Here is a 17,073-nt window from a genome sequence, read left to right on the forward strand (position 1 = left end):
CTCAGAACGCGTTTCTTTTGAAAATATCTTTTAAAAACTGTTTTGTATACAAAATGTCCTTCTGGAAACAGTTTGATAAGGAGAACTTCTTCTCAGAACACTTTTCTTTAGAAAATATCTTTTGTAAGAACAGTTCTTTATAGAAAACCTCCTCTAAGGAAAATGTAAAATACTTTTTTATGAGAATTGTTTCTATAAATACTCATTCTGGGAACAGTTTGCTAAGGAAAGCTTCTTCTCAGAACGTGTTTCTTTAGAAAATACCTTTTAGAAACTGTTTTGTATACAAAATGTGCTTCTGGGAATAGTTTGATAAGGAGAACTTCTTCTCAGAACACTTTTCTTTAGAAAATATCTTTTGTAAACAGCTTTGTATAAAAGAAAATTTCTTCTGAAAACTGATTTTTTAATACATTCCTTTTAAGAAAAGTTCTTTATAGAGAACCTCCTCTAAGGAAAATGTAAAATACTTTTTTTATGAGAATTGTTTCTATAAATACTCATTTTGGGAACAGTTTTTTAGTTAATTTCCTTCTGAGAACAGTTCTCTATAGAAAATATACTCTAAGGAAAATTTTAAATACTTTTTGTGAAAATTGTTTCTACAAATACATATTCTGGGAATAGTTTGCTAAGGAAAACTTTTTATCGGAACAGTTTTCTTTAGAAAATATCTTTTAGAAACAGTTTTGTATACAAAATGTCCTTCTGGGAAGAGTTTGATAAGGGGAACATCAGCTCAGAACACTTTTCATTAGAAAACATGTTTTGTAATAAAGAAAATTTCTTCTGCAAACTAATTTTTTAATATATCCCATCTGAGAACAGTTCTCTATAGAAAACTTACTCTAAGGAAAATTTAAAATACTTTTTATGAGAGTTGTTTCAATATAAACTCATTCTGGGAACAGTTTTCTTTGGAAAATATCTTTTAGAATCAGTTTTGTATACAAAATGTCTTTCTGGAAACAGTGTGATAAGGAGAACTTCTTCTCAGAACACATTTCTTTGGAAAACATTTTTTGGAAACAGTTTTGTATACAAATTTTTGGCAGGAAAAACTTTTTTTTAATGAATGGGAACAGTTTTCTAAAGAAATCATCTACTAAGTACAGCTTTTTATAGAAAACTTTTTCTGTTAAGAGTTTTCTATAAAAGCTTGCTTCCGAGACAAATTCTTCGATAGAAAATCCCCCCCAAAACAACTTTGTGTAAAAAGCTTCTGTTGATAAAAAAAAAGCTTCTAAGGATTGATACTGAGAAAGGTTTCCATTAAAATCATGGGAACAGGTTTCCATTAAAAACATGGGAACAGTTTTCTAAGGAAAACTTTTTCTGAGAACATGTTTATATAGAAAACTTCTCAAATCTGCATTTTTTTATAGAAAAATATGAAAGAAAATTTTTTTTATCATCTGGGAACAGTTTACCATAAAGACATATACTGAGTACAGTTTTTAATAGCATTTTTCTTACAAGAACAGTTTTCTTTAAATTTTTTTTTAATAAAATTTTTTAATAGAACACTTTCTCTGAGAATAGTCTACTAACACTTTACTTTATAAAAATATGTATATCTTGATATAAAAAACGTTTCTATTGAAGACTTTTTCGAGAACATGTTTATATAGAAAATTTCTGAAATTTAAAAGAACAGTTTTTTAATGAAAATTATCTTCAGAAACATCTACTGACTACAATTTTGATTAGAAATTTTTTACAAGAACAGTTTTCTTTACAAATTTTCTTTCAAGAACGTTTTTCCATAGAAAACTTCCCCTGGGAATAGTTTCTGAAGAACACTTTACTATTTAAATATATTTTTTGACAAAAATAGTTTTCTATAAAAAAAAAACTTCAGAAGAAGAACAGTTACTTTCTAAGAACACTTTTATATAGAAAACTTTTTCTGAAAATAGTTTTTTTTTCAAAGAAAATTTATTTTAAGAACAGTTTACTATAGAAAACAACTACTGAGTAAACTTATTTATAGAAAACCTATTCTGTTTATAGTTATCATTGCATACATCCTCTAAGAAGAGTTTTTGCTTAAATGTATATACAGTTATTGAAATCGTTCTTAAGTTGACTTAGTCAGTTATCGCTTGCGACCATAAAATTAATAATAAACAATAAATTATTAATTTTATTTATTGTAGTACATACAATTACGAATTCGATTACAAGTACTCGTAAAATTTAAGTGAAAATATAAACAATGAAATTAATCGAACACAAACGTCATCTGATACTGGAAAAATCAAGTCAAAACAAAATATTTAGACAAATGAAGCTGAAAGTGTTTTTTGATAAATAAATATTTAGCAATTTTTTTCAAAACTCTGTGACGAAAATTGAATCAGCTGATTGTATTTCGTTCACATGATATCGTAAAAATGGTTAGAGACAAAAATGAGCTCGATGACATAAAGTAGACACTTTAAGATAATAGTTTATACACACGTAGTTACAAGTATTTTGCTTAGTTAACTCATATATAATTTCAAATTGGTCCTTCTAACCTTAAATTTCAAAAGTTATTCTCCCGTTACTTAGGAAGTTTCATTCTAATTGTTATAAAACATTTTCTTTACCATTTCTTCATTAATAATTTTATAAAATTAGTAACAAAATTTATATTTAAAAAAAATCTTTAAAAAATATTCTATTTTTGTAATAAATTATACTTAAATATTTTCAAAAGCATTAACTTTCAAATGTTACTGAATAAACTCTCTTGTAATCATGACTGTGGCTTATATTAATAAATATTGATTTTTTATTATTTTTTGTAATTTAATGAAACACCAACAACAACATCCATTTTATCTATAGACTTAATACATAAAAAAGTACCAATGTATTTTAATACCGGCAAAAATGTTGTATTATAAAAAAAAAAAACATGACAAATTTGTCATACAGCTAAAGATTATTATGTTTTTAATTCCAATGAAAAAAAAAAAAAAAAACACAAATTTAAGGGGAAATTATCAGTATTATTTGCTAATTTTAGATAAGAAATAAGGTGATTTTTTTCTGTTAAATGTCATCAAACATTTTAGGGGTATTAAAAAGTACAACGGCTTATCATAAAACCCAGCAAGCAATTTTCTTTTAAAACTTTAACAAGTCAGAGTATACCTCGAAGATATCTAGAGTCTTTTAAAAACTGATTTCAACAAACAGACAGAAAGACCGACGGCCAAAGCTCAATCGACTCCGTTATCTATAAGTATCTTCAATATATATTTATATACCTTATGGGGACGGATATTATATTGTAGAAATTACAAACGAAATGATATAGACTAGACTATATACTAGACTATAGACTAGACTATAGACTAGACTATAGACTAGACTATAGACTAGACTATAGACTAGACTATAGACTAGATTATAGACTAGACTATAGACTAGACTATAGACTAGACTATAGACAAGACTATAGACTAGACTATAGACTAGACTATAGACTAGACTAAAGACTAGACTATAGACTAGACTATAGACTAGACTATAGACTAGACTATAGACTAGACTATAGACTAGACTATAGACTAGACTATAGATTAGACTGTAGATTAGACTATAGACTAGACTATAGACTAGACTATATACTAGACTTTATACTAAACTATAGACTAGACTATAGACTAGACTATAGACTAACTATAGACTAGACTATAGACTAGACTATAGACTAGACTATAGACTAGACTATAGACTAGACTATAGACTAGACCATAGACTAGACTATAGACTAGACTATAGACTAGACTATAGACTAGACTATAGACTAGACTATAGACTAGACTATAGACTAGACTATAGACTAGACTATAGACTAGACTATAGACTAGACTATAGACTAGACTATAGACTAGACTATAGACTAGACTATAGACTAGACTATAGACTAGACTATAGACTAGACTATAGACTAGACTATAGACTAGACTATAGTCTAGACTATAGACTAGACTATAGACTAGACTATAGACTAGACTATAGACTAGACTATAGACTAGACTATAGACTAGACTATAGACTAGACTATAGACTAGACTATAGACTAGACTATAGACTAGACTATAGACTAGACTATAGACTAGACTATAGACTAGACTATAGACTAGACTATAGACTAGACTATAGACTAGACTATAGACTAGACTATAGACTAGACTATAGACTAGACTATAGACTAGACTATAGACTAGACTATAGACTAGACTATAGACTAGACTATAGATTAGACTATAGACTAGACTATAGACTAGACTATAGACTAGACTATAGACTAGACTATAGACTAGACTATAGACTAGACTATAGACTAGACTATAGACTAGACTATAGACTAGACTATAGACTAGACTATAGACTAGAATATAGACTAGACTATAGACTAGACTATAGACTAGACTATAGACTAGACTATAGACTAGACTATAGACTAGACTATAGACTAGACTATAGACTAGACTATAGACTAGACTAGACTATAGACTAGACTATAGACTAGACTATAGACTAGACTATAGACTAGACTATAGACTAGACTATAGACTAGACTATAGACTAGACTAGACTATACACTAGACTATAGACTAGACTATACGCTAGACTATACACTAGACATAGACTAGACTATAGACTAGACTATAGGACTAGACTATAGACTAGACTATAGATTAGACTATAGACTAGACTATAGACTAGACTATAACTAGACTAGACTATAGACTTAGACTAGAAGACTATACCTATAGACTAGACGATAGACTAGACTATAGATTAGACTATATACTATAGACTATAGACTAGACTATAGACTAGACTATAGACTAGACTAAGACTAAACTATAGACTAGACTATAGACTAGACTATAGACTAGACTATAGACTAGACTATAGACTAGACTAAGACTAGACTATAGACTAGACTAACTAGACTAGACTATAGACTAGACTATAGACCTAGACATAGACTAGACTAGACTACTATAGACTAGACTATAGAACTAGAACTATAGACTAGACTATAGACTAGACTATAGACTAGACTATAGACTAGACTATAGACTAGACTATAGACTAGACTATAGACTAGACTACTAGACTACTAGACTATAGACTAGACTATAGACTAGACTATAGACTAGACTATAGACTAGACTATAGACTAGACTATAGACTAGACTAGACTATAGACTAGACTATAGACTAGACTATAGACTAGACTATAGACTAGACTATAGACTAGACTATAGACTAGACTATAGACTAGACTATAGACTAGACTATAGACTACTATAGACTAGACTATAGACTAGACTATAGACTAGACTATAGACTTAGACTATAGACTAGACTATAGACTAGACTATAGACTAGACTATAGACTAGACTATAGACTAGACTATAGACTAGACTATAGACGACGATAGACTAGACTATAGACTAGACTATAGACGAGACTATAGACTAGACTATAGACTAGACTATAGACTAGACTATAGACTAGACTATAGACTAGACTATAGACTAGACTATAGACTAGACTATAGACTAGACTATAGACTAGACTAGAGACTAGACTATAGACTAGACTATAGACTAGACTAGACTAGACTATAGACTAGACTATAGACTAGACTATAGACTAGACTATAGACTAGACTATAGACTAGACTATAGACTAGACTATAGACTAGACTATAGACTAGACTATAGACTAGACTATAGACTAGACTATAGACTAGACTATAGACTAGACTATAGACTAGACTATAGACTAGACTATAGACTAGACTATAGACTAGACTATAGACTAGACTATAGACTAGACTATAGACTAGACTATACTAGACTATAGACTAGACTATAGACTAGACTAGACTATAGACTAGACTATAGACTAGACTATAGACTAGACTATAGACTAGACTATAGACTAGACTATAGACTACTATAGACTAGACTATAGACTAGACTATAGACTAGACTATAGACTAGACTAGACTAGACTATAGACTAGACTATAGACTAGACTATAGACTAGACTATAGACTAGACTATAGACTAGACTATAGACTAGACTATAGACTAGACTATAGACTAGACTATAGACTAGACTATAGACTAGACTATAGACTAGACTATAGACTAGACTATAGACTAGACTATAGACTAGACTATAGACTAGACTATAGACTAGACTATAGACTAGACTATAGACTAGACTATAGACTAGACTATAGACTAGACTATAGACTAGACTATAGACTAGACTATAGACTAGACTATAGACTAGACTATAGACTAGACTATAGACTAGACTATAGACTAGACTATAGACTAGACTATAGACTAGACTATAGACTAGACTATAGACTAGACTATAGACTAGACTATAGACTAGACTATAGACTAGACTATAGACTAGACTATAGACTAGACTATAGACTAGACTATAGACTAGACTATAGACTAGACTATAGACTAGACTATAGACTAGACTATAGACTAGACTATAGACTAGACTATTGACTAGACTATAGACTAGACTATAGACTAGACTATAGACTAGACTAGACTATAGACTAGACTATAGACTAGACTATAGTATAGACTATAGACTAGACTATAGACTAGGCTATAGAGCGAGAGCGGATACATCGCCTCTTTACGATCTTAGACTATCTTTCTGGCTGTCACTTTGTAGTATATGACGATTTATTGCCTTCTAGGACTAGTACAATTTAAAATAACTCGTCAACTGCGATCTCTATACTGTATCTGTCTGTAAATAAATTTAAAAAAAACACCGCCCTAATACTTGCATATAAAAAAAAACAAAATCACCATGCAATTAGTCACCCTGTTTAAAGACATGCTGTCGGGTATTTTACTCCCTGATATTTAAAATAAATTGAAAATAATAGAAAAAAATGAACTATAACAAAACAACAACAGAAACACATTAAAAATCTACACTTCATAAAATTGCAATGTGAAAATTGAAAAAAAAAGAAGAAAATTGTCAGCAAAATACCATCATCATCATCAGTATCGGCATCAACTATACAACAGCAATAGTACAACAATGAGACCCATATAGTGATGACATATAAATGATATATAACTGATAGCAAATACTAGAAAAAAAGACAGATATTCATAAAGAGACACAAACATACATATAATCACATAGTTTGAAATGTTTTAAACATGTTTGTAAATATGTTGGTTTAATGAATATGAATACAATAGATTATGTAAGTTCACACACACACAAGTTCCCCCTGACACCGTATGGCCCCCTTCAACCTAACAATTCTTCACATTAGGTATATTTATTATGCACCATATAGTAGACTTTAGCAATTATAAAAACAGACAAATACATTTATAATTTATGCACTATGGTCCCGTCTAAGTTTTGTAGGTTTTTTTTGTTGTATACAAAAAAAAACAAAAGCAACAAACAAAAAATATATGTATGTATATAGCATACGAGGAAAGAACCAATCAAATACAGGAAAATCGGACATACAATAATAATAGTAGCAACCTACTGTAGATCTGTGTATAGAGAGGAACTGAAGCAAAATATATATATTTTTTTTTTGGCAGCATAACAATAGTCGACATTTGCTGAAATGCATTTAAATTGAAAAATATTTATTGATATGAATGAGAGAACTACTGTATTACACTAGAAACTCAATGGACGGCTTGAAAGTGTGACATTTTGTAGTGTTTGTGCATGGAGACCTTATAATGTCTAAAAAACTAAATCTGTCTAATATGACAAAAAGTTGTTAATTTTGTAAAAAGTCGATTTGTTTATTTAAACCCCAATATCGCACTAAATCCCTTCAAATTAGTTAAGAGATCTGTCAAAGAATTTCGAAAGTGTGTCAATATATTCCTCTGTAGGCCTTCATCATATTAAATATACATTTAAGAACTAGAAGGGGTTTTTGAACCAAATGCCTTTTAAATCAAAATTTGTGCCAGTTGCCTTCACTCTAGAAGAAGAGATTTAGCGAATTCGGAGAATATTCGCGAACATAAATAAATTTCATAAATTTATGATAATTAGTTGGAAAAAATATAGTTTTAAAAATCGCATGGTTTCTAAATCGTTCTTAACATTTGAGTTAAGTTATATTGAGCCATAATGAAAGATTTGTTTGTGATAAAGTGATCGTGTGATTATAAAGATTTGTAAGGATCGATATTATGATCACAAAATATATATTTTTTTTGGTAAGAAAAGAATTTTGAGAACTTATTCTTAAAGTTTTGGTCCAAAATTATCGTTATTACTGACGCCCAACAAATTCTTTAGTCATTTTGTAATGAATGGTAGGGATCTTTGTATAAGGCGTAATAAGTCACTTTAAAAGATCCTGAGAAATAAAATAATCGTCAATATGGCCACGGTAAATTGTTTGAACTACTTTTAACTATTTATAGTGAATGTAACGATCATTAGACTCAGATGTTTCCAATGTGTTTGTAATAATTCCTAGAGCTTATTGTTTTGAGATTTAGATCACATGATCCTCAATAATGGCAGCTATATTTCCAGCAACTTGAAGTATAATGATCATGCGACTAATATCTTTGATTTTATTGAAAAGATTCCTTACCATAAGATTTTGCCTTAATAATTGTCAATAATGATGACCGATCTCATCTCTGTTTCGACCGAACGATCGTTAATAATGGAACTTGACTGATCTACTTTTTAGGTATTTATGGATGTTGAAAAGTTCATCCGATTCCACCGATCGCATCTTATAAAAGTAATATAGAGATCTGTATTTCTAGTAATTCGTAGTAGAAAGATCGTCCAAATAATTTCTTTCGTTTTATGGAAAAGATTCCCGGATCTTACCATAAGATTTCGGATAAATTATCGTCATTAATGATGGCTTTAATAGCACCGATCTCATCTCTGTTTCGACCGAACGATCGTTAATAATGGCACTTGAGTGATCTCCTTTTTAGGCCTTTATGAATGTTGAAAAGTTCATCCGATTCCACTGATCGCACCTTAAAAAAGTAATATAGTAAATATAACATCCAGAGATCTGTATTTCTAGTAATTTGTAGTAGAAAGATCGTCCAAATAATTTCTTTCGTTTTATGGAAAAGATTCCTAGATCTTATCATAACATTTCGGATAAATTATCGTCAATAATGATGGCTTTAATAGCACCGATCTTATCTCTGTTTCAACCGAACAATCGTTAATAATGGAACTTGACTGATCTACTTAAAAAAGTAATATAGTAAATATAACAACCACACAGAAAAAAATATGCACAATTTTTTTCTTAACAATCGTTTGCTTAAATTTAATTTCGATTTTTATAAATATTTTTATTTGGGTTTATAACGAATTTGTTTGATGTTCACACAGAAGGAAAATATTTTCTAACAAACACTTTATTGAAATAAATTTAACTTTCAGTAAATATTTTTACTGATTCAATAAATGTTTTTGTTTGAGTTTTATTTTTATGTCAGCATATGGAACACAACAATAAAACCAGTTTTGGAATGTACTAAAATAAATTGATATAATTCTTATTTGGTTTATAACATTTAATGTATAAGTGTTTCAGTTTTCACAGTACAAAATAATAGTTTCTAGAATTAGAAACGTTTTCTTAAAAATGTTGTAAGTATATATGTAATTTGTTTACTACTTTTAGTTTTAAATATTTTTTGTAAAATTTTTGTTAAAATTTAGTATATATTTTTTAACAAAATTTTTATAGATTCAATAAAAAATTTTCTTATTATTATTGCCAAAATACAATAAATAATTTAACTGTTTCAGATAACATATTTGCTTGAATTTCAGTACAAATACTAATAACTTGTGTTATTGTTTCAGTAAAATAATTGTTTGGAAATGTTGCGATTATTTATTAATGTTTTTCGTAAATAGTATATTATTTTAATAAGAAAAATCCTGAAATTTTTTCAATAAAGAATTTACGAATTTGAGTACTTGATTTTACGAATTTCGTGATAGGTCCTATTTTAGTAAAAAAAAATACTTGGCTTTATGAATTTTTTGTTTGATTTTGAATTCCATTTTTTTCTGTGCAGAGATCTGTATTTCTAGTAATTTGTAGTAGAAAGATCGTCCAAATTATTTCTTTCGTTTTATGTAAAAGATTTCAAGATCTAACCATAAGATTTTATCCAAATGATCATGGCTTTTACACCACCGAGCTCATTTCTGTTTCGATCGAACGATCGACACAAATAGCACTTAACTGATCTACTTTTGAGGTATCCGATTCCATTGTTCGTACATTAAAAAAGTATTATAGTAAATATAACATCCAGAGATCTTAAAATTTCTCTATAGTTTCGTCCGAATGTCCGAATGTACTGAATGTACTATGGTCCGAATGTACTGATCTTTGTATGTTAGTAATTCATTAATCTGTAAAGAATCTTTTTTAAGTCGATTTAGCTAAGTCCACCTGCGTCCTTGTAAACCTTTTAATTAAACTACAGGTCACAATTTTTAAAAACACTAAATTTTTTAGACATGTCCTTTTCTATTGAATCTAAGGCAAACCCTATTTAAAATGTTTAGGTCTCATTAGAACCTAATCCCCACACAACGAAATCAATTAAATGTCCATAATGAACTTATAAATATTACGATAAAATAAAACACAAATAACACTTATACCTCTTCGGAATGTTATGCAGATAGGCTCATTTTGATCCCAGAACTACATAGATACAAATTTACCTTTAATAGGAAAATTTTGGAGAGTATAACAGATTTCAAATTTATATATATATTTTATTTGTTGAAACCGTTAAATTTTTTATATTTTCCTTTAATATTCCTCGGATTTTAATGATATCAAAAACATTTTTTTTTTACAAATTTCATAAAAACCATACTTACAATAAACTGTGGATAATAGGCCATTCTTCGGTAATTTAAAGCAGCCACGCCCACTATAAGGTATCAAAAAGAAATTTTCGATACAGGTTAATAATTTGAATAACATTTTTAAAATGGAAAGACAATTAGTGGCTTCAAAAAAGGAAAACTATTTGGCAAGGAAAAGAATAATAACTAAGGATATAGAAAGCGGAAATAAAAATGTTAAAGAAAATTTGAGGAAAATTAAAGGAAATTAAAAAAATTAAATTATATCTAGTTAATATAAAATTAAAATTATAATTTTGTTTTTACCAAAAAAAAATGTGTGTTTAAATTTGAAGTGTTAGTTTGCCTATAATATTTGGCCGTTAAAAGAGGCATCGCTTTTCTAAAAAAACACGTGCCTGTGTATATGTTAACTCATATGTATGTATGCTTAAAACGGAAGTAACACTTGTGAGAACATTGATTTAGCAAAAATGTATACTCACACTGGAAAATTAAATAAAATTTTTTTTGTTAAATTTTTTTTTTTTTAAATCCCCACAACCACTCCACTACATTTTTATTTTAATTTAAAAGAAATTAAAAACATAATACCAACAATGTATGCATAAGAGCAAATTTAATTATTCATATTATTTAATACTATTAAACACATTTAAAATAACGGCTTTTCAATTGAATTTTAAAGAAACAACAACACAACAACAGCAATAACTACAGCAAATAATGACAATAATCCAACAACAATATCAAACAACAAAAAAAAAAACTGTATTATAATATTTAAAACAAACGTTTTAAATAGGCGAGGAAGTGCGTACGTACGCATAATACAAAAAAAAAACATGGTTTGAATTTGCAATTATCACATGCTAAAGAGCTCTCTCTCTCACAATTTAATGGAATAATTGTGAAAGACCCTGCAGTTGACTAGTTATACTTTGGGTAATTTCATTATCACTTAGAACTAGTTACTCACTAGTCTAACTACAATTCGAACCATTCAATGCATCGAGAAATTATTTCTTAACGATTCTGATGAAACAAGAGTTTTGACACTAATTCCTTAAAGACACTTTACAACAATTCCGAAACTTCTATCATACTGAGGATCTACATATAACGGATTCACGAAGGAAGAATTTAGATTAACGTCTAGTATAAATCTGTTATTGTGATTGTTGGGCGATCCAGAAGCTTAGTTCATTAGTTTTTTTTTCATTTTTCCCCACTAGTGATCTGTACTGATCTGTTATCAAGTAGTTCTTATTGCTTTTACTAGACTAATTGGAATAAGATTAATTGTAATAAGTTTCTAAGTCGAAAATCAATATTTTAATGGATATTTCGGACTCAAAATGTATATATTTGTAGTAGTAAAAGGATGACTCGAGTTGTCATTTTATTTCGAGAATTTATCATTTTAAGTTTTCGGCCAAACGATCGTGGGCACTGCACACTTCACTTAACTGATCTCTATTTGTAGAGGGTTTGAAGATCGACTCGTTTCTTTTGCGGTTTTAAAAGAATCCGGGCACTTATATACAATCATTGAACGTGGCTGATCGCATACCAGACACAGAATATGTCGGAAACTTTGAAACACTGATCCCAAGGTTTTGAAGATTGACTCGTTTCTTTTGCGGTTTTAAAAGAATCTGGGTACTTATATACAATCATTGGACGTGACTGATCGCATACCTGACACAAAATATGTCTTGATCCCAAGATTTTGAAGATTGACTCGTTTCTTTAGCGGTTTTAAAAGAATCCGGGCACTTATATACAATCATTGGATGTGACTGATAGCATACCAGATACAGAATATGTCGGAAACTTTGAAACACTGATTCCATGGTTTTTAAGATCGACTCGTTTCTTTTGCGGTTTTAAAACAATCCGGGCACTTATATACAATCATTGGACGTTGCTGATCGCGTACCAGACACAGAATATGTCGGAAACTTTGAAACACTGACCCCAGATAGAATGTCTTAGTCAAGCGCAACATACCCGTAGAAAACCGTTGTTTAACGGATGTCTCTAAATTGGGAGACAAAGTGGGCCTAATATACAATCATTGAACGTGGCTGATCGCATACCAGACACAGAATATGTTGGAAACTTTGAAACACTGGTTCCAAGGTTTTGAAGATCGACTCGTTCCTTTTGCCGTTTTAAAAGAATCCGGGCACGTATATACAATCATTGGACGTAGCTGATCGCTACCAGACACATAATATGTCGGAAACTTTGGGCAATTAGGGCGATATTAGATTGAAGAAAGCACTAACCGAATACTCTCGTAGGGATACCAGGTAATTCTGGAGTAGTCAGCAACAAAAGAGCGATTTTACTAACTTTAAAGGGTAAGAAGTTCAAGGTGGTTAACTTGACGAACTCGATGCAACGAGGGCCGAATTAAAAATATGTACGAAAGAATCCCAAAGGCCTATTCGAATAATGAAAAGGTGGATAGATCCAGGATTATGGACACAACTATACAGAATTAGACATGCGGATTCAGACGAATGTAGAGTATGTAGAGAGGAATGTGGAACTCTTTAGCACTTTCTTTGCCATTGTCAGGCTTTCGTCGAAATTAGATTCAAATATCTTGGGAAGGAAATTATAAAAACACTGATTGTAACATTCTTAGGAATTACGTCCAGGAATCTGAGATTCTGAACATCGGTCGATAATACATTCAGTGAATACTATGTAATAAAGGTTTTTGTTTTTACAAAGAAACATTTTCCAAGAAAAGAAGCGCACAGCGGGCCCGATGGTAGCCTAGGTGTATTTAAGTGTCTTAAGTTTTTGAGCATTTGTGTTCGAGTCGACTACAGTCTTGTTTGATCCGCAAAATTGTTCGATTCAACAAATATCGATTTCTTTAGAATTTTTCTATGCCCAATGTTCCTCGCAAGAACGATTGCAAAAATGACAAGAATAAAGTTGAAATGTAAGTAAACATAAAGGTAACTAGTTTTCTCTTTGGTAGAGAAGATTTTGGGAATTGCTCTTTCCAAAACTACGGGGCACAAAAATGCGCAACTATTTAATAGTTTAGCCTGCAAATTATGAGTAGATAAAAGAAACTATTTTTGGGGAGAAAAAAGAATAAATTTAAAATGATAATAATACCAAAAATTATTCAAACAAGCACTAAGGCTAAAGTATGAACAGTGGTACAGTGAGGCCGATATGTTAAATTTACGTTCCAAAGTAAATATACAAAAAACTTAAGATTATTAGGGAATAGTAAGTAAATTGAAGAAAGATAACCCAGAAAGTCGAAGCCCTGTGTTAGACTTTTGTAAAGGACTGAGCCGCGCTAAATACGAATCTGATTATCTCCATCATTAGGGAATAGTAAGTAAATTGATGAAAGATAACCCAGAAAGTCAAAGCCCTGTGTTAGATTTTTCTAAATGACTGAGCCGCGCTGAATCCGAATTTGATTTTCTTCATCACATCTGTGTTTTGAGATAAAGACCCAGCAAAAAATCTGAAATTTTTGGTAATAGCCAGTAGTTATTTCATACATTACTTGGTAATGAGTGTTCATTATCATCCACATTATTTAATTTAGCAATATGTCAATGGAGCATCGAGTAAGCGGCTGGAGTGAGAAACATAGAAAACAACTGAATGCCTGGGTTCAAATCCCGGCCGAGGAATTTTTTATTTTCTACATACAAAGTCGGCCCAAAGTAACTAGTAACTAGTTATTTCGCAAAGTTTTTGTTATCTAATTAGTAGCCACTTATTAATTTGTTTAAGGTAGGTACATATTATTTGAACCTCGTCGAACAAAAATAATTAGTTATTCACCCCAAAAGTAATTAGTTTAAACGTGATTCCACTATTACTTTCTAGATTACTAGGTAATGAAAATTTTTGCTGGGGAGTCCAAAGGTTTCAAACAAACGCCAGTTTTGATACGTTATAACAGTGATGGAGAAAGTAAACTGTGGTCTCTGGGTTAAAAATTTGTCGCCCTGTGCAATTAAAAAAAGACAGAAAGATGGACAGATGGTGTTTCAACAACGACTAATTTTGATGCAACAAATTTCAAAGTAAAGTTTCTTATTTGGCCTTAAAGTTTCTGTACAAGCTTTTGACAATCGAGACCACTGTGCCTGCTTGAATGCTCATGTTTTATGATATACAAAAAAAAAAAAACTAAATTCTGTTTTAAATAATTTTCAGTTTTTGCTTATATTTAGCAAACATATTAATATTTTCTATAAATATTTAGAGCATTTTATCAGAAAAATTAAATAACAAAAAATAGAAAGAAAAAAATTTGTAGCCACCCGCTTAAATATAAACTAACAAAATGAAATATTTTACTAAAAATATATATGTATAATTCAAAAAAATGTTGTGTACTAAAACAAGTGAGTACAATATTTATATAAAAAAAATTCTACATTTAATATTTTTTGATCACAGATTAAAATGTGTACAAACATAGAGGACAGCGTACGAGTTAGAGAGAAATAAACATATAAACAAAAAAGGGAAATAATAAAAAAAACTATATACACATATATAAATTTGCATTATGGTATTAACAAAAAAAACCGTTACCAATATGATAATACCCCTTGAAAAAGCTATACAACAATCCTACCAAAAATTCTAAACAAAAAAGCGTAACAAGGCTAAAATACAAAAACAACTATGTATAACAGCTACCAGTTCCCTCTTTGGCTTTAAAGGATTTCAAGGAAACAAAGCATTGATAACGAAAAATGTTTGGTGAACAAAAAAAAAAAAAAAAAAAAAAAATAACAAACTTAACGAAATATACACGCAGCCAGCGCAGTAGCAAAAGGACACATACTACATTTAATAGGACTAAAGGGAACATAAAAAAAAGAAAAGTTGAAAATAAATACCAGAAATACAATTTTAACTCTGAAAACAAATCTAATCTTTTTGTGAAATATCTACGTATTTATAAGTATGAAAATACAACAAGTAAATAACTACTATAAAGCCAGGAAAACATGAGAAAAAACGTGAAAAATATAACGCTTGAAAAAGTCGTTAAAAGGGGTATAATAACAACATATATGAAGGTGAAATCTAAACTAGAAAAATATTTTGGTTTTATAGGTCGGTTTTTGAGATATAAAATTCTTTGAAATGAATTGAAGAGATTTCTTTAAAACGTATATCAATATGGGTTAGTAAAGCAACAAAACCCATGATCTGGTTCTTTAATAAACAACTAACTGCCTCCAAAACGATCCGAAAACGAAAGCTCATAGAGAGATTGCACTCTCTAGGAAATTATGTAAATTTCTTTATAATTCAAATATCAGAAATTTTCCAAAATCTATAACGAATTGCTATTTATCAACATTATATTATGAAGCGATACTAATGGAATAAAGAAGGAAAGAATTTCACACGCGAAGCCAAAGAATTTTATACAAAAGTTTCTTAAAACCTTCGAAAGTATGGCTGATATCCATATAAGAATGAATATCGATCTCAAATCAATATATGCACAACACGCTCACATAAAACGCAAATATGTAGAGACAACATTGCCTCATAACTCGTAAAGGGCCCTTCAGACGATCTCACTTTACGTACGACAAGTCTAACGAAAAAGTAAAATGAATTTCCATCCGTATGACAAAAAAGAGAATAAAATTCGTATGATTTATATTTTTTGTGTTTACACGATTGCTATAAAACAATAACAAAGTAAGATGGGAATAGTTGTTTTACTTTTTTTGTATGTGTTTACATACAAATACATCCCTGATCTAATGCGACTTGCTTGTTTTTTGAATCATTTCAAAAAATGAAGAGAGCCATACGACTGTCAAATTTTCTATCCGTATTTTCTCTCAATGTGTGATGATTTCGTTACATATTGCGTTTAGATGATCCCACTCGTTCTCTTCTACACAAAATTTTGACAGATCATATTACTTGTGTGCTCGTGTGAAGGGGGCTTAAGTCACATAGATTACGGGGATCGTTGACTTCTTCTTTCATCCAAAATACAAAATGTCATAAGTTGATAGGAGGATGTATACTACATCAAATCGGGCCTGTTGTGAGCTCCTTTTTATGGAAAATGTTTGGTG

General features: G+C 30.0%; 1 protein-coding gene across 6 annotated transcripts in view; it reads right to left on the reverse strand.

Moving 5' to 3' along the window:
• Positions 1 to 11,017, reverse strand: part of LOC119610234 (protein alan shepard) — a 101,868-nt gene extending 90,851 nt beyond the window's left edge. For 5 of the 6 annotated variants that reach the window (XM_037965365.1, XM_037965369.1, XM_037965368.1 and 2 more), the window contains exon 1: positions 10,967 to 11,017. In XM_037965365.1, the coding sequence (XP_037821293.1) occupies positions 10,967 to 10,990 (24 nt within the window). In that variant the 5' untranslated portion in view covers positions 10,991 to 11,017. The remainder of the gene's footprint in view (positions 1 to 10,966) is intronic. The other variant, XM_037965367.1, reaches the window with a different exon arrangement.
• Positions 11,018 to 17,073: the final 6,056 nt, after the last annotated feature.

Source organism: Lucilia sericata, unplaced genomic scaffold (assembly GCF_015586225.1).
Source record: "Lucilia sericata isolate MDLA Ls3-8-SP2 unplaced genomic scaffold, ASM1558622v1 Contig001142F_arrow, whole genome shotgun sequence".
Classification (NCBI taxonomy): Eukaryota; Metazoa; Arthropoda; class Insecta; order Diptera; family Calliphoridae; genus Lucilia; species Lucilia sericata.